Source organism: Alnus glutinosa, chromosome 6 (assembly GCF_958979055.1).
Source record: "Alnus glutinosa chromosome 6, dhAlnGlut1.1, whole genome shotgun sequence".
Lineage (NCBI taxonomy): Eukaryota > Viridiplantae > Streptophyta > Magnoliopsida > Fagales > Betulaceae > Alnus > Alnus glutinosa.
In genome coordinates, this window is record NC_084891.1 from 6,950,715 (window position 1) to 6,966,943 (window position 16,229).

Consider the following 16,229-nt stretch of genomic DNA (forward strand, 5'->3'; position numbering starts at 1 on the left):
TAAGCACAAACTAAAATATAATTGAATTACACTTAGATCTATACGCTTCTCGATAGCCAGATCTGAGCACAAACTAAAATATAATTTCATTACACTCAGATCTGAATAGTGGTCAAATCAAAAACCATGAATTCAAATTACGGTAAGTCCAAATCCAACTTTGACTTCGATTTGGGTCTCGAGGCACACAAAATGTTTGATTCTGGTACGCTCTTGGATGGCTCTGAACAGTAATTGAAGCAAGCAAAGCCCTTTTTTTCGTATGAAGGGATGGAATTCGTCCGGTTCAACCATCAGTATCAGAATCGTCGACAAGGGTCCGAATCTTAGAGGTCCATCTATCTAAGGTGTGGGTAGTGGAGGTGGGGCTGAGATAAGCTCTAACAAAGACCAATTTGGTTCTTTGGTTGATTTTGGATCGAAACGATCGGGTGGTGGTTTTTTCCAGAATGCATCAAAATCCAGCTCGATCACATTCCCCTTGAGTGATTTTAGCTCAAGCAATGACGATTTTATGGGAGTGAATTCGGGTTTCAATTCCAAAATGAGCGATTTTGGGATGCCCGGTGTGGATTTTGGTTCTAAGAATGAGCCTAGTTCAAAGCTCTGGTAGTGATCCGCTGGACATGTTATTGGAGGTGATATTGGAGGACAGCAGATGTCAGAGGTTGATAGTGATGATTGGGGATTCGATTTGGAGTTTGGTAGTAGGAGATCGGAGGCCATGTTGTGGATGGTTTCACGACTGGGGGTGGCCGCGCCCGGCCACCGCCAAACCCCTTCATTTTTAATTTCTTTTTTTAAAAATAATAATAATACAAATAATTTTTTAATTTGACAATATAATAAAAAAATTAATATTTTAATATGATGTGGCAAAAATGCTGACGTAGCACTAACGGTGGTTGCGAAAATGGACAGAAAAATCACAGGAACTATTTCAAATTCGCAAAAAAGTTAAGCACCGAATACTGATTTTCAAAAATTGAGAGATCGAATTCAAATGACGCTCCGACTCAAGGATTTATTAGATATTTACCCTTTTAAAATTAACAAACCATGATGTCACAACTTTTATTACAAGTCAATTACAAACTCAAGTTAACTACTAAATACTTACACGTGGACTACCACATTAGTTTGCAAGTCAACTTGCTTGGCGCCAACCACATCAATTACTATAAATAATTAAATTTTGATTGTGAGTTACGTATTATGATGTACACTTGCGTATCAGTTCGTAAAGATGTTGTAATTTTCCTTTGAATATACTATATCCATTTGAAGGAATGGAGAATTTAAACAAGTAAAGCCAAAGCTCACCTAGAAAATGAAAATAAAAGAAAAATACTACCATATTCACTTGTAGATCGGAGGGAATGCAGCGGTCCTTGCTGCAAAGCTTGTATCAAACTATGAACGTGCCTCGTTACATGAAAAAAATATGAAGCTCAAAAACAAGAGAAAATAAAGAAAACTAAGATGGTCCATCCTTCAATCTCTACTGGCAGGCAATTTCTCCATTTAATGGCGTTTTTATATCCTCTGCCTAACGTAAGGATAAACTGAGCTTTATTTGAAGGCTGGGAGAGGGAGCAAGAATCACTTGGATATCAATCAGTATGCGGACATGGTAAATATGTTCAGTAACAGCCCTTCCGTCATATCTGCGCACCAAGAACAATAAAAGGCATGGAGAGAGAGAGAGAGAGAGAGAGAGAGAGAGAGAGATATGTATGAGCAGTTATATTTGACACTACTCTAGGATATACATTCATTAACCAAGCAAGAAATCAGCCAATCCATCGCATAGGCATATATATATATATATAAGCAACAAGATGTACAATAGACCCTCGAAGCCGTGAAATTGACGAGGTCGGGCAGACTGAAGGCAGCAACATCCACGCGAGCACCAAAACCGAACCCAAAACCACGAGTTTGACGTAGCAGGAGACTATGCAACAATACGTTCCATATCCTCACCGAGTCCGCAACCACCGGAAAAGTAAAATGTTGGCAAGCCCTACACATTTACACGGAAAACCAGCCGTCTGAAGGGAGAAAACTAACAGACCTAGGTACAGCTACTGCTTCTGCCCAAGACAACACAAAATAGTAATCAATCCAAACCAGAATAGTATTTCGAAAGAGAAAATATATATATATATATATATATATAAGTTTTGTGACCCCAAGGGAAGGGAAAGAGGAGATTGAACTAGTGACTTCCACTTCATAAGCTTTTCAAATTTCAAATATATTTGGAGAAATTCATCGGCACTGTATCTGAGCCATTGTTTTTAAAGGAGAAAAATTAAGGTGAGGCTTTTGACCTCTCATAAGGTGTTATGGTGTAAAGCCTTTTCAACTTGGAATGACATATTCAAAAGGTTAATAAAATCAAGAAAAAAGAAAAAGAGTGGAAACAGTGAATACCAATTGGATATTTGTAAAGAAATAAATATCAGTTGATGAAGCAGGGATAAAAGAAATAGCAGAGACAAGTCAACAGAGGAGGCTCGAAAGAATATGGGTCCTAAAGGACGACAAAAAATTATTATTCAATGCAAACAAGGTGAACAATGGAATAGCAACTTACCTCCAAAATGCAAGTCAAAAACTCCATCAGTTTCCTCTCCCAATATCATGTCTACAAACAGTGGGACGTTGCAGGCAGATATGAATTTTTAAAGGCATGCTTTTTAAACAACTTGGGATGAAATATTTGCTGTCAAAAGTGTTCCCCGAAAGCCTTCCTCAATGTGTTGAACATTCGTTTTCTGGTCAGAGAGCTCATCTATGGAACATTTGATAAGGCAAATCAGTACACATAACTGTTAATTTAGTACAACATGACTAATCATATACAACATAGGACAAAAATCAGAGCGTGGCTAATTGTATACAACATAGGACTAAAATTGGCCAATAGGCTCCCTGTTAAAGTCCAATACAAAGTTTAAAAAAAAAAAAAAAAATGTAATCAGTGTCCAATAAATTACAAGAACCAATCCTAATCTTTGGTAAGTGCCCGTAAATGTTCAACTCAAGCATCTTAGACATTTGGCACTTGACCATACACAACTTTCTACATATGTATCAGTTGTTAATGCAATTGTGGGTGCGTGTCTTCATGGGCACGTGTTTATGCATGCACACACACACATGAAGAGAGAGAAAGAGAGAGAGAGTTGAGATTGTGACAATATACATATTCCATCTTATGCCTAAAAATATCAATAATGCTAACAATACATCAAGATACCTAACAAGAAATAATTTATATATGGGCAAGTATCAATATGCAAAGCATGAAACAATTTAGCCATCAGATCAGTTCCCTGTTGATCCTGTTTATGCATTTTTTACTTTTGTGGCCTGGTTTACAGATACAAGCTTGCTCAATCTTCAAATCTTATATCTCAGCATCAGTGGCTCAAAATCAACTCTACTCATCAGCATTACTTCTCAATTACTTTTTGGTTACTCGGTAAGAATTGTTAGTTCTTACTTCTGTAAAAGTACTTCCTATTTTCCCAACATTCTACCTCATTTCATCAAAGATAAAGAACTTATATATAGATATCTTGGATGTAAAAATAATTTTTTTGTAAACAAGGGAATTTTAAATGTCTATAATAAAAATATTAGGTTCGTATTAAAAAGTTCCATGTTTCAAACACATTTTGAAAGAATTCTTTTAATAGATAATAATTTTTTTTTATCTATATTATATTAAGCAGGAAAGATTAAATGCATCTCCTTGTTAGCTTCTTACATAGTAATTACATTAGCATAAGGTTCTGGATACAATCCTGAGTAGTATGTTGTATTTACCTAACAAAAAACATAATCATTACATAAGGATATTTTATTTTTCTTGTATACTTCTTGTGTACTTAGGTTGCACCTTTTTGCACTTTTCAATGATATTTTGTTTACATATAAAAAATAAAAATAAAAAAGGAAACAACTGTCGATGTACTATAAAACTTGCCAATATTAGTGTAGCCATCTTAAAACATCACAGTTGTCACATGTACAATCATTTTTCAACTTTACAAGCTTTGCTTGCACAAGAAAGCCCTCATGGACCCCTCATGGACTTTCCTAAGAGCTACTTAAATACTTTGGGCCTGTTTGGTGAAGTTATGAGAACTGTTTTGCATTTCAGAAAGAGTTTTGAAAAAGGTAAAAATGGAGAATTGATTGTGCGTGCCATAGCACCACCCATTTAAAAAATAAAATAAATAAAAATTTGTACATGGACAGTCTCCACCTTTTAAAAAATACAATATTAAGTTATTTTTGAAAAATATTTTGCATTTTATTTTTTTAGAAGTGTATTGAGTTTTTTAGAAGAATTTTGTAGTTTGTTTTGAAAAGTGTCTTAGTGGCGGGGCCACATCTGAAAATCAGTTTGGTTAACTGGTATTTAAGAAGAGTTTTTAGTTTAGAGAAGTGAAAAAGGCTTTCTAACAGTTTGCCAAACAGCCCTTTGCCTTAATCCTAATGCATGCATCAATTGGGATCTCAACATAGTTGAAGACAACATTTAGAACCTTGATTTTAAGAATCACCAACAAGCTCTAGCTCAAATTGCACTTCCTCCTCTTATAAAAATAAGGTGGAGGGTGAGGCTGTGGGTGCGTGACTCATTGTGCGTATTATATGATTCTCCTAATTAATTAGGATGGTCCTACGTAATTCCCATAACTCACTGACAGAATCATGTAGAATAGCATTATAAAAAGGACAGTCTCCTTATGAATAGGCCTGAGTAAAAGCAGTACATATTCACAAAAACATATGCTAATCGTAATCTCAGTATGACAATGCTAATTACCAGCAATATCTCGCTGCTCATGGATCTCTGAATCTATCACCCAAAGCTTATCCCCAGGAAATATATTCATGTCTGCAAGAGTAGAAGCCTCCTTGTCAATTATCCTGGCACCTTTGCGAAGTATCTGATTTTCCTTAACAACCTGCATAATCAATTGAGTCAGTTAGAAGATGCCAGTGGATGCAAAATATATTCAGCTATGCAACAAGAATAGATAATTTAACCACTTTCTATGATATTAACATGAAAGATATTAGAGAAAAGAAAAGAAAGATTAGTCTCTCAAAAGCATAATACACAACATAGCATATTTCAAGTTTGGAAAAGCCAATTTTGAGACCAACTAAAATCGTAGAGTAAAATAAATTATCTCAAAAAGCACCCATATTAGATACTTGTAGGTATCACGCTTAATTAACAACGTTCTATCAACATGTGATATTTGCAAATCAATAAACATTTACTTAGACATTAACTATCACACCAACATCACCTAACAACATCATCATGATCTACTTACCAAAAAACAATCATCATGATCAAATGGCAGGGCAATATTTTATGCTAAACCAACTAAATAACGATGAAAATTCAAACAGGATACAAGTCCAGGCAATTGCAAGTCAATTTGAATGCATTCCATATGAAATTACATGTTAGAAACAATGTTAGGTGCTTTATTTTGGAGATTTTGAGTAAATCCGATGGTGCATGGTCTTACCGCACAAATATGTCCAACTTCATTGTCCATGAATATGTTTCCCCAATGTCATACTTAATTCAACACAACAAAGCCACAAATTCCAATTAATTAGGGTTTGCGATAAGACTAATGAGATCATTAAGAGAAAGAAAAATTACCCATTATTTCCTAAAATCTTTGCTACTTCAATTTCTCCCTACGTAAAACAAATCTGCATTTTGAACAATTCTAAATTTATAGTTTTTTTTTTCAATTTTTTTAACATTCTCCAAATAAATTCTCCCCACTTCTCTATATTTCATATAAAGTCTCTCTCTACTTTCTTGTAAATATATCTAAACTTTTTGTACGGACTTTGTTCCATGTTCGATATGCTCAACCTTCATATCTAAAATCTTAAATGGAGATACTGACAACAACCGAGAAAACCAAAATAAGCACACTATACAAAAATGCACTGCCACAAGAAAAAAATAATAGTGAAATAAATAAACAAAGCAAATGCCTTCATTTATCTATGTACTTGCTTCAGGTAGCGTACCCCAAATGATTCCCATATCATCATCTTTAACTGGTATATTGATGTGGAACCAGAAACTTTTAAATTTATCAGATTCCCATTATTTGTCTTCCGAGAGCGCTTGGAAACTCGGCGATCTTGCTCAAAGGATGTGTCAGATGCTTCTAAAAAAGATTTTGGAGCCTCCTTGTCACGTGCAAAAAGTACATATATGTCCTCATTGCAGTAGTTGAGTTTCTGCATTAACTCGCAACTTTCTCTTTCTCCAATACATTCCTCACATATCTGGCAAAATAACCATCAGATAAAAAAATAAATAAATAAAAAGGATGCAAAATATGGTACAAGGTGTTTGGTAGGGGGAGAGAGAGAGAGGACAAAAAAAAAAAAGAGTTGATTATAAGATTACAATTAATATTCTACGACAATGTGTTCCGTTCATTAGGGAAGATGAGTAAGTTATAGGGAAAAGAAAAAATTAGTGAGGATGGATAAAAGAGAGGAAAGAAGAGATGCCCATTTCCCATCATGAGTGTTTGGTAAGAGAGGTGGAAAAGTGGAAGGATAAAAGATGGATCTCACCTTCCTTTGTTTGGCATGGGAGAAGCTTGAGAGGAAGGAAATATTGTACTCCATTACTATTATATCCTTTTAAAAGAAAAGGAAAAAATATTAAGGATGAGGGACAAACTTGAAAAAAACACATCACCCCTCATACTCTCCTATTTCCAATAAACCTGAAACATTCACTACTAAAAACTGTGGGCCCCGGCAGAGATTCCCATCTTTTCCTCCTTCCCTTTGTACCACACGACTATTAACTAAAATTTTGCAATTATATGTGTAGATGTAGTCATGTGCTCAAATTCAACAGTTTTGGCAAAACATAAGAAATAAAACAAATAACATATCAAGGACTACTGAGATATTTAAGAAACACTGATATCATCTTGAAAGCTAAAGTTGTATAATGCGGAATGCTATCTTTTGAAAGCTATTATCCTTAGTAACATATTCAGGAAGCTGAATGGGCAGATGGGTTTGCGATGTTCTATTGATAACATTCACTAAACATTTAGAACATGATACCAACATATCACTGAATTACAATGGTCTGAAACATAAAGATTTTCCAGCACGTCATACTTTTGAGTTCATATGAAAATCAAGAGACATTGCACAGGCATGAACAACTAGTTCCACAGGTCAACCGAGGATTCTACAAGAAGACAAGTCACAATTTTATTCTAAATATAAAATTACAAATGTCATCAAGTTTTTAATATAAACAAAAAATAAATAAATAAATAAATTAAAGGAGCAAGAAAAGTTAACAAAGATTTGGGCAGAGTTTCAGATTACCTCTGGACAAGTCTTAATCACAGGTTGTCTAGACTCAGTGTCACTATTCACTTCATCATGTGAAGCCAGATGCTCCTCTAATACTGGCATCTCTTCACCGGATCCAGCCAAATTATTCCCTGCATTATAACTGTACTCGATTACAGCAGATATGCCTTTCTCCTCGGCACCACCCCACTCTTCACAGAAGCATTTCCAATCATTGTCTGTAACGATTGTCAACCCATCTGTCTAGAACCAACATTGGAAGTAGAAGAACAAGAAATTCAGCGTTCATACTAGTATTGACTAGAGGCAGAAAGGTCCTTTCTAATAAACACTATGAATAAAAGAAAAAAAGGGAACCCCAAAAACACACATTTTGGATAGGTGAAAAAAGATAAATAAATTGCAGTTAAACACCAGCGACTTTCAGACACCAACTGCACCAATCAAAAGGTGACAAGTTTGAATATCAGTTTCATATACTTACCTTCTGGAAAATCGTACCACGTTTGCAAACTAGTTCAGGAGGCCTTTCAAGGAGTCGCATATGCTGGTCAAAACCAAAATAAAAGAGTTATATCACAACAATTATCCTGAAAACAGTGAAAGAAAAGTTCAAAGAAAATATGCGGATTGCTATAGTTTAAATGCACACACGCAAGCCTAGTTTCTATCCATTGCAGCCAATTAACAGTGAGTCTCTCCCACACAATCTGAATTTTGATCAACCATTTGCACAAAATTCTCATTCACGATTACACTTTTTTTTTTAAGTAATCAAAATATCATTAAAAGCGTAAAGCGTCCCACATACGCAAGAAGTATACAAGAGAAAACACATAGTTAGAAGGAGAAAAAAGAACAAGAAAATGATGGTAACTAATCACCAAAGGAGAGATAAAAGTTGCTGTCCAAAGATACAGAGTATAGAAAATAAAGTCATAATATCCTCCAAGGTCCTCTCACAGTACATCACCATCATCATAACTCACTAAATTAAGGACAAATACAAACAATGATCAAAGGGATTCAAACACATAAAAAGCACCAACTACTCTCCACCAGAGATGCCAGAATATGATTAACAGAAGCAACGTTAAGTAAAATAGAAAGTTACCTTTTCACACTTCAGCGAATCAATGACACCATCAAGAGTCTCAGGTTTCACAGAGCTAGAGACATTCTTCCCACTTGCATTAATATAGTCTCTCCATTTTGAAAGCCACGAGGAGGGCACTAAGTAATTCTTACATTGGGGAAAAAGTGGAATACTTTTTCCCATAGCTAATTTCTCATGATTCTGGCGCTGTTTAAGCTTCACAACCCTGCAGCATACATAATTGAAGTCAAGCAACTATAAATGTATGTTAACTCTACATTACTTGAAAATGCTGAAATTACCTTAAAGAATCCTCCATGACTGCCACTTCAGATAGTTCATCGCTGCATTGAGAACATTGTTCAGAGTCTGAAGGAAAAGTTGCACACTCCAGCAGATCATCAGCATTTACTGCAACAGCATCTTCATATAAGAAGAGCCAGAGATTCTCAGGAACCAGAACTCGCTTAGCACCAGCAGCTTGATCAGGCATAAGTTGCCCGTGAGGACACCTAATTGGAGCTGTGGGTCCTGCATCAGCTTCAGAGGGAGCATCAAGAATTTTTCTTTTTAACCACTGTTGCAACCTACAAATATCAAAAGGTGAATAGCATCACCATAAATTGGTAGATAGGATTATACATGACAAGCACAAAATAAGAAGAAACATAGCGTTTTCTTCTATCCAAGGCATATAATAAGTAAAATGGATGATCGGAAACTAATTGTTCTTCACTTGCCCAGTTTATTTTTTAGATGAGAAAAGCTCCTCCACAGGCAATCAAAAGCTTAGACATTAAAATAAGCTAGCAAATCAGGGGGGAAAAGTGGGAAGCATTAAGAGAATTTGTAGCCACACCATGACTTGGATACCCAATATGCTCCATCCACACAATTCCCTTGAACTGCCTCGTTTGCAATTTGCTTCATTATTGTTCTTCGATCCCGATAGCTATCACCACACACCAAAGTGCGGGCTCCATCGACAAGGCAATCCATGCAGTAGTCATCATTAGACAGTGTTGGCCCCCCATCATGCTGAATTTACAAGCATTTAGTACACCCCCAAACAAACAAACAAAAAATATTAGTGAAGCAATCAGTAGACAGATAGCTAGAATCAACTAATGAGGAGGATGCAAGTAACAGAAACATAAAACTGAACCAGATGAGGATGACTTATGCAAAAATAAGATCATTTATTTTCTATCTTTATGGAAAATAAACTATATAGTTTAGAGAAAATGATACTCCACCCAATTTTGTATGTCAATCATTTCTTCTCCCAAAAAAATAAAAATACCATCATTCTTTCACATCTCTCAGAAGCTACAACTTCCTCATTTCTATGTTACCAATTCAAGCATATATTACATGAATTTCATTTGTTAGATTTATTGCACAACCATTAACAATGAAATTCAATGAATTTCTCACAAAAACAGCAAAATGGCATACTTAAAGGGGCTCCAAAAAATGATTTTGCAGTAAAATTAGAAGATATTCATTTAATTTAAAAATCCAATCTAAGCATAAAATCCACAAATAGAGAAGTATCTTAATGCAGCTACCTGAGGAAAGTAACTAAAGGATATGACAAAATTTCATGAACACCAAGGCAGAGTAATTAACAAGTAAACACCTTAGAGATAATCATGGTCCAAGCTTTAGCTGACAATCGCTTCATGGAGCTAACTTTTAAATGCGGGACTTTTCCATGAACGCATTGGATAGACGTATTGTCAAGTACACTGCAGGAAATTACAAAAACAAAAGACCATAAAAGAATGCAAAACTCCAAGCCTGACATGACAGTTTCCATGAAGTGCTATCAGCCTATCACAATAAGGCAAAGTGGATGCATACAATAAAACGAAAAATTGGTGAAGGCTTATGCGGAAATAACAGAATTAGTGAAATTTCATGATGCCCTGAGCAGATATAGTACCTACTATGGCTAAACCATGTTTCTTAGATAATCCAATTTTTACGACCCAACACTAAATAACATATAATGAATAAATAAATATGAATGTATGTATATATATATATAAGCACGGAAAAGAAAACCTAAAATAACAAAGGCAAAACATGATCCTTTACTCACGGTGGAGGTATGTTGTCAGCCCACTGGCGAAGCCAGTCTGTTGAAATCCAAAAAAATGGATCTTCAATTGATCGTACCGGGGCTTCAGACAGAACTGATCGCACTTCCTGTCTCCTTTTTGTGATACAATCCAACTCTTCTTCCTTCTTTAATTCATATTGTTGGCAAGCATCATCATATGAAGCATTCAAAATTTTTATCTCTTCACAAAGGTGGGATGGAAGAGGAACACCATGCAAAGAAACCCTATCATCGTCAATTTTCATATCACTGGCACCAGACGCCTGCTTTTTCTCAGAGTCCTTCCTGGATTGCCTAAGATTATACATCAGCATATATGCATCACCTGATGAAAATATCTCAGCATTACCATTATTATTACTAGACTCTGAAGACTGTGGCTGAACAACATCTATGTTGTGTCCATCGGCAACACCATTCCTTGGCTCTGTGCAAGATGGATGAACAGGCTCACTTCCAACAGTTTTAGAAGTGGAACTTGAAGAACTGTCTCCAAAAGGGTGACGACCTAAGTTTGAGACATGCTCGTCATCAAATTCCCACCATTGTCCTGTGTCTTCATCTTTAATATGAGCTACATAATGACCACTATTTACAGCAGTTCCCTTGTGAATCAACACTGCTGACAAGTCATATATCAATTCAAACTGAGAAGGCTCAGACAGCCTCTGTCGCATATCCAGTTCTCCAGGGAAACAAAATGCAGAAGTGATTTTTTTCTTCATTGTAGTCTGCTCAAACAAACCTATGTTAGTAGATGTTTCAAGACATAGTATACAATAAAAAAAAAAATGATAATTCATGTGCATAAATAAATTTACCATGTAATATAGCAAGGCACTATCACACGCACCACATTTATATAGTGAAGCTAACTGGGACATGTGATTGATAATTCATTTGCATGAACCACACAAACCACAAATTGCAATTACCGTTAAAGCAGTCAGTAAATAAAGCAGACAAAAAAATGCCTAAAAAATTAAGCCACCAAAAAAGACCTTTACACAGATTTCTTGCACTTGCCATGGGACATTCTTTAGGAAGGGGCAACCAAACTTTACAAGATTAAACAAGGGCGGTTATCAATAGCTTGTAGTATTTAGTAACAAAGGTCTAGGACTCAATCTTTCCCATGGTAGATGATCTTTGCAAAATTAAAAACAAACAATTCTTCCAGTATTTCTCGCTGCTTCAAATGTAATGAAATAAGGGTTTCATTCGAGCTTCACTAAATAGACGTGTACATACTCTATAATCATAAGAGTTAATGGATAAGCTTTCTCTTTGTGTTAACAAACAGTGTAACTCCGATACATAACCTTTTCAAATCATCAACTGCTTTATATCCCACCATGCTTATGGCAATATATCTTCCTTATAAAAAAAAATAGAGCATACATTCCATGTAAAAGAAAAAAAGAATTAAAGGAATACAAAAGCACATACAAGACTTTAGTTGCAAAATATTCAGAATACAAGGCAGAAAATGGGGATTACTTTCTCCAAAGTTCATCATGAAGTACCTTCGGAAGGAAAACACAACGCTTAAGCTGAAAATTAAGTACAGTAGGTAATGTACGTAGCTTGATACTGCGAGTTGCATCGACTCTTGTTTTACATGATTCACAGAAATACTGATTATCTCCATGAAGCTCTTCCACACTTAGATAATCATCTAAACTCTCATCTAAATTTTTCAAACCCTTGACATTTAACTCAAGCTCATAAAAGTCCTCCATGTTTGAAGAAGCTTCAGAATCTTTTCCACATTGTGAGCACCTACATAGAAAGAAAAGATGCAAGAGTTAAAAATTAAAAAATAGCCAGCAAATCTTAGACATTCATCTTTAACAAAATACACTGCTTCAAAAGTATCTTGCAATTATTGACTAGGCCAGTAAATTGGTCCTCAGGAGACATGACACACTCGATATTAGCACCGGCAACTAAAAGATGCAACTAAGTTATAATCAAGTCACCACAAAGAAGCCAAAGCTAAAGGAAATTTGTATAGAATTTTTCCAAAGAACATGAAAAATAAAAAATAAAAGCAGGTTCAACCAGTTGTGGTGCAATACACGTTGGGTATTTCAATTGTAGGCGTGTGTGCTTTCTCAAAATTAAGAAATGTTCAAAAACTACATGGCAAATAACTCCATATATTAGGAAAAGTACTAGAATAGTCTCTATCTTCTTTTTTTTCTTTTTCTTTTTTTGTTTTATAAGTAATAAGCCAATCTCATTAAAGCATGAGGCACCCCTTAGTACACTGGAAATAGTCTCTATCTTTTAAAATTATGAAATGGCAGACATAAAGCTGATTTATCAAACAATCTCAAATTTTTTTCCTTGAAGTTTCGACAATGAAAAAGAACCTGGTAAAGTAAATAAATAATCAAGATAACCATTTTGCTTTCTGTCCCTCATTATTTTCCTCCATATCTCACTTTCTTAGGATCTATGCTTGTCCTTAGTGTGTCTCATCCTTTCCAGTAAAAAGACTGAGAATAACAAGAGAAACCATCAAAACGTAATTAGCAATTAAATAAATCCAATCTTACGTCGTCACATGCGACACTCTTCCACGGAAAAGGTCCTGAACAATTGTTCTTGCCTTGGAAACTCTCGAGTGGCTCAGACAACGTTCAAGCAAAGAAAGAAGCAAGGTCAGGAACTCATGGCTATCCTGCTGAACTCCATTATCTAACTCTAGCGTCTTTACAAATGGAGATGAGTCTATAAAAGCCATTCTACTGGCATGCAGCTGCGCAAAAAGACGTGTGAGCTGATCCAGCACTGGATTTTGTCTCAAAACATCTGGTTCGACAGAGAAGATGCCTTCTCGGAAAGATTTATTCATGTGCAAGCACTGGAGTATGCTGTTGGCATAACATGTTGCACCAAGATTTGTCAGTCCTGCAGGAGTCTCTGCAGCACGAAGATCCTTGGACGGGTCAGGGCCAAGAGCTTGAAGAACATCAGACATCTTCTGCCAAAGTCCAGCTTTGCGACTTCCATTGGGCGGTGGAATCAGCCCACAAAGGCAATTCGGGTTATCTTTATTGTTCACACGGCAGCCTTGACAAACTGGTTTCCAAGTTTTATACAGCTGACTTAAATCGTCACTGGTTATTTCACCAGTTGTGTGAATTCTCCTACACAAGCACCAAAATCATAAAGCGAAGATCACACACACATTTAGTGGAGCACAGACATACATACCAATAACAAAAATTGTATCCTCCCCTACAGATAAAAAAGCTAAACTTGCTTGCATTGTACCTCAATATTTCAGAAGTGATATCACCATTATCCTCTTGTCTGTGTCTTTTGTTTTTACTACGCGTTGTTGGCCTGCTCATTTTACAGACCTGGCCGACCGACCCTGCAGTTGACAAAAATAACAAAATTTCCTTATGACATAAACATCAGACTTCCTTCTCTCTACAAGAAAAAATGCAGAATGTGTTGCATTCACTCCCAAATTTTAAAAATCACAGCAGATTTAGTTTCTTTATTTGATTTAACAAACAAGTTTGTACTACATGATTATCATCTGGGTCTCCTTTCTCAATTGAGAATAATTCGGTTGCAACCCAAAGTTCACTTTTTTTCCCCTTTTTCTTAATTGGTAAGTTGCACACACACACAAACGCAAAATTTCAGACACAGAGAGCCATTCTAAATCACATAATTTCCTATATATAAATTCGCACTCTTCACCAGCAAAAGCCCCTGCATCCAAATCATACTGACTAGCTGCATTTACGCAAGGGTTTCTTTATCCCGATTGAAGAAAACATGTTATCTACCAAAACCCTCTTGGAATTTCGATCTATTAACTTTCCTTCCCCAAAAAGGAAGAAGACCAAGTACAGAAAAAAAAAAAAAAAATGATAAAAAGAAATTACTATCAGAGAGAGATAAAAGAAAAACCTAGAAATTGGTCATATACAGAGAAATCAAAAAATTAGAAACGACATAACAAGTTGTTCTAAACATAAATAGAAAAAGCTCTCTGTTTTACCCAATGAAGTGAAAAAAGAATCAAAAGAAGAGAAATCGTGGGTACCTGCGAGGACGAGAGAAAAGAGAAAGGAAAGCTCTGCTTCTTTTGGAACCAACCCGAAGATCAAAGACACCAACTTTTAAAGAATTTTTTTTCTGAAAAAAAAAAACCAAAACCGTCCAACTTCGATGATGAAATTAGAATGAAATTATTCCACTGGCTCGGAGTTTAAATTGGCAGAGAAGTCTTTCTTCTTTCCTTTTTTTCTCCTTTCTTTTGGGTTATGAGTGAAAATCAAATAAAAAGGACATGAACAAGGTCTGATGGAGTGGGAGGGGTCAGAGACTCAGGGAGTCAGACAGACAGGCAGACAGACGGACTTCTTTTGAGAGAGAGAGAGAGAGAGAGCTTCTTCTTTTTTGTTTTTTTTTTTTTTTTTTTTTTTCCTTTTATGTTGAGGTGGCGATTGGCGAAGTACAGGTGTGGCCGGGGGGTGGGGGCTCAACCAGAGTCAGAGAGAACTTCAGGGCCTTGACACTCTTTTTTACGGCATACCAGCACCTGAGACATGGTCTAGAGCTATGATATGCTAAACAAAGATTCAAGTTACTTATATTCTCAATTTTTTTTTTTATTCTTTTTTAACGTGATAATTAAAATTATTATTAGATCTAAAATTCAATGCGACTTTGGTGCAATGTCAAATAATATGTATTTAGAAGTGTAAACTCGAGAGGTTGTATAGTATTTTTTTTTGTTTTTTTTTAATGAATTTGGCTGAGGTGTGTAATAAAAAAAAACCCAAAGAATTTTTATAATTTTTTTAATTGTCTAGATTTAGTTTTAGATTTTTCAATGAAAAATAAAGTAAGAAGTGTAAACTCGAGAGGTCGTGTAGTATTTTTTTTTTTTTTGAATGAATTTGGCTGAGGTGTGTTCTAAAAAATATATATATATATATATATATATATAATAAAAAAAAAACACACACACACACACACAAAGAATTTTTATAATTTTTTTAATTGTCTATATTTAGTTTTAGATTTTTCAACGAGAAAGAAAATAAGTGGAATTAAATTTGAATCGACCTAAAAAAAACTTCCTTCAAATTCGACCTTAAATCCACTCTATTATATTGATATACATGTTATTTTCAAGGAAAATGTTACTTGCACTACAAGCCCACAACATGGGCACAACAACCCCTCAAATGAGGGTAGGCCACCCTCATTTGAGGGGTTGTTGTGCCCATGTTGTGGGCTTGTAGTGTAACAATCAAATCTCTATTTTCAATTGTTTTATTGATTTTTAATAAAGTATATGATTTTCGCATATTTTTAAAAAGTTTTTTTAAAATTACATTAATACATGCATGTATAGTAAAACGAACACCAAACACATCTCTTAATTTAATAAATTAAATTAAAGAAATTTATTTCAACCCAATTTTAAAAGAAAACTTTGCCCATTTTTTTCCATTTAAACTTTAAAAGACTATGGGTAAACACAGAGATTTTAAGTTATTAGTATCATTTTAGATTTTGTTAATGAAAATTCCCAAAATATTC

At 35.2% G+C, this 16,229-nt stretch overlaps 1 protein-coding gene across 2 annotated transcripts; it reads right to left on the minus strand.

Annotated features, from left to right (window-relative positions):
- Nucleotides 1-1,233: 1,233 nt before the first annotated feature.
- Nucleotides 1,234-15,198, minus strand: LOC133870491 (ubiquitin carboxyl-terminal hydrolase 26). Of its 2 annotated transcripts, none has more exons than XM_062307639.1 (15): nt 14,722-15,198; nt 13,932-14,034; nt 13,211-13,804; nt 12,173-12,428; nt 10,626-11,377; nt 10,161-10,269; nt 9,378-9,556; nt 8,821-9,105; nt 8,537-8,744; nt 7,907-7,969; nt 7,435-7,665; nt 6,094-6,357; nt 4,850-4,991; nt 2,603-2,800; nt 1,234-2,026 (listed from the first exon to the last, which is right to left on the minus strand). In XM_062307639.1, the coding sequence occupies exons 2-14, from the start codon at nt 14,009-14,011 to the stop codon at nt 2,706-2,708; spliced, it is 3,258 nt and encodes a 1,085-aa protein (XP_062163623.1). In that variant the 5' UTR covers nt 14,012-14,034; nt 14,722-15,198; the 3' UTR covers nt 1,234-2,026; nt 2,603-2,705. The 2 variants fall into 2 exon arrangements, with proteins under 2 accessions (XP_062163623.1, XP_062163622.1); XM_062307638.1 differs by having other exon boundaries at nt 1,234-2,096; nt 14,722-15,197.
- Between the last annotated feature and the right edge of the window lie 1,031 nt (nt 15,199-16,229).

Bases quoted from the DNA above. Each gene is read 5' to 3' on its own strand.
- LOC133870491 (XM_062307639.1), bottom strand. From the start codon at position 14,011: ATGAGCAGGCCAACAACGCGTAGTAAAAACAAAAGACACAGACAAGAG. The intron at 10,270-10,625 runs GTGAGTAAAGGA...AATTTCCTGCAG, and splicing joins GCTGACAACATACCTCCACC to TGTACTTGACAATACGTCTA. The intron at 7,666-7,906 runs GTAAGTATATGA...TGTTGGTTCTAG, and splicing joins GTGGTACGATTTTCCAGAAG to ACAGATGGGTTGACAATCGT.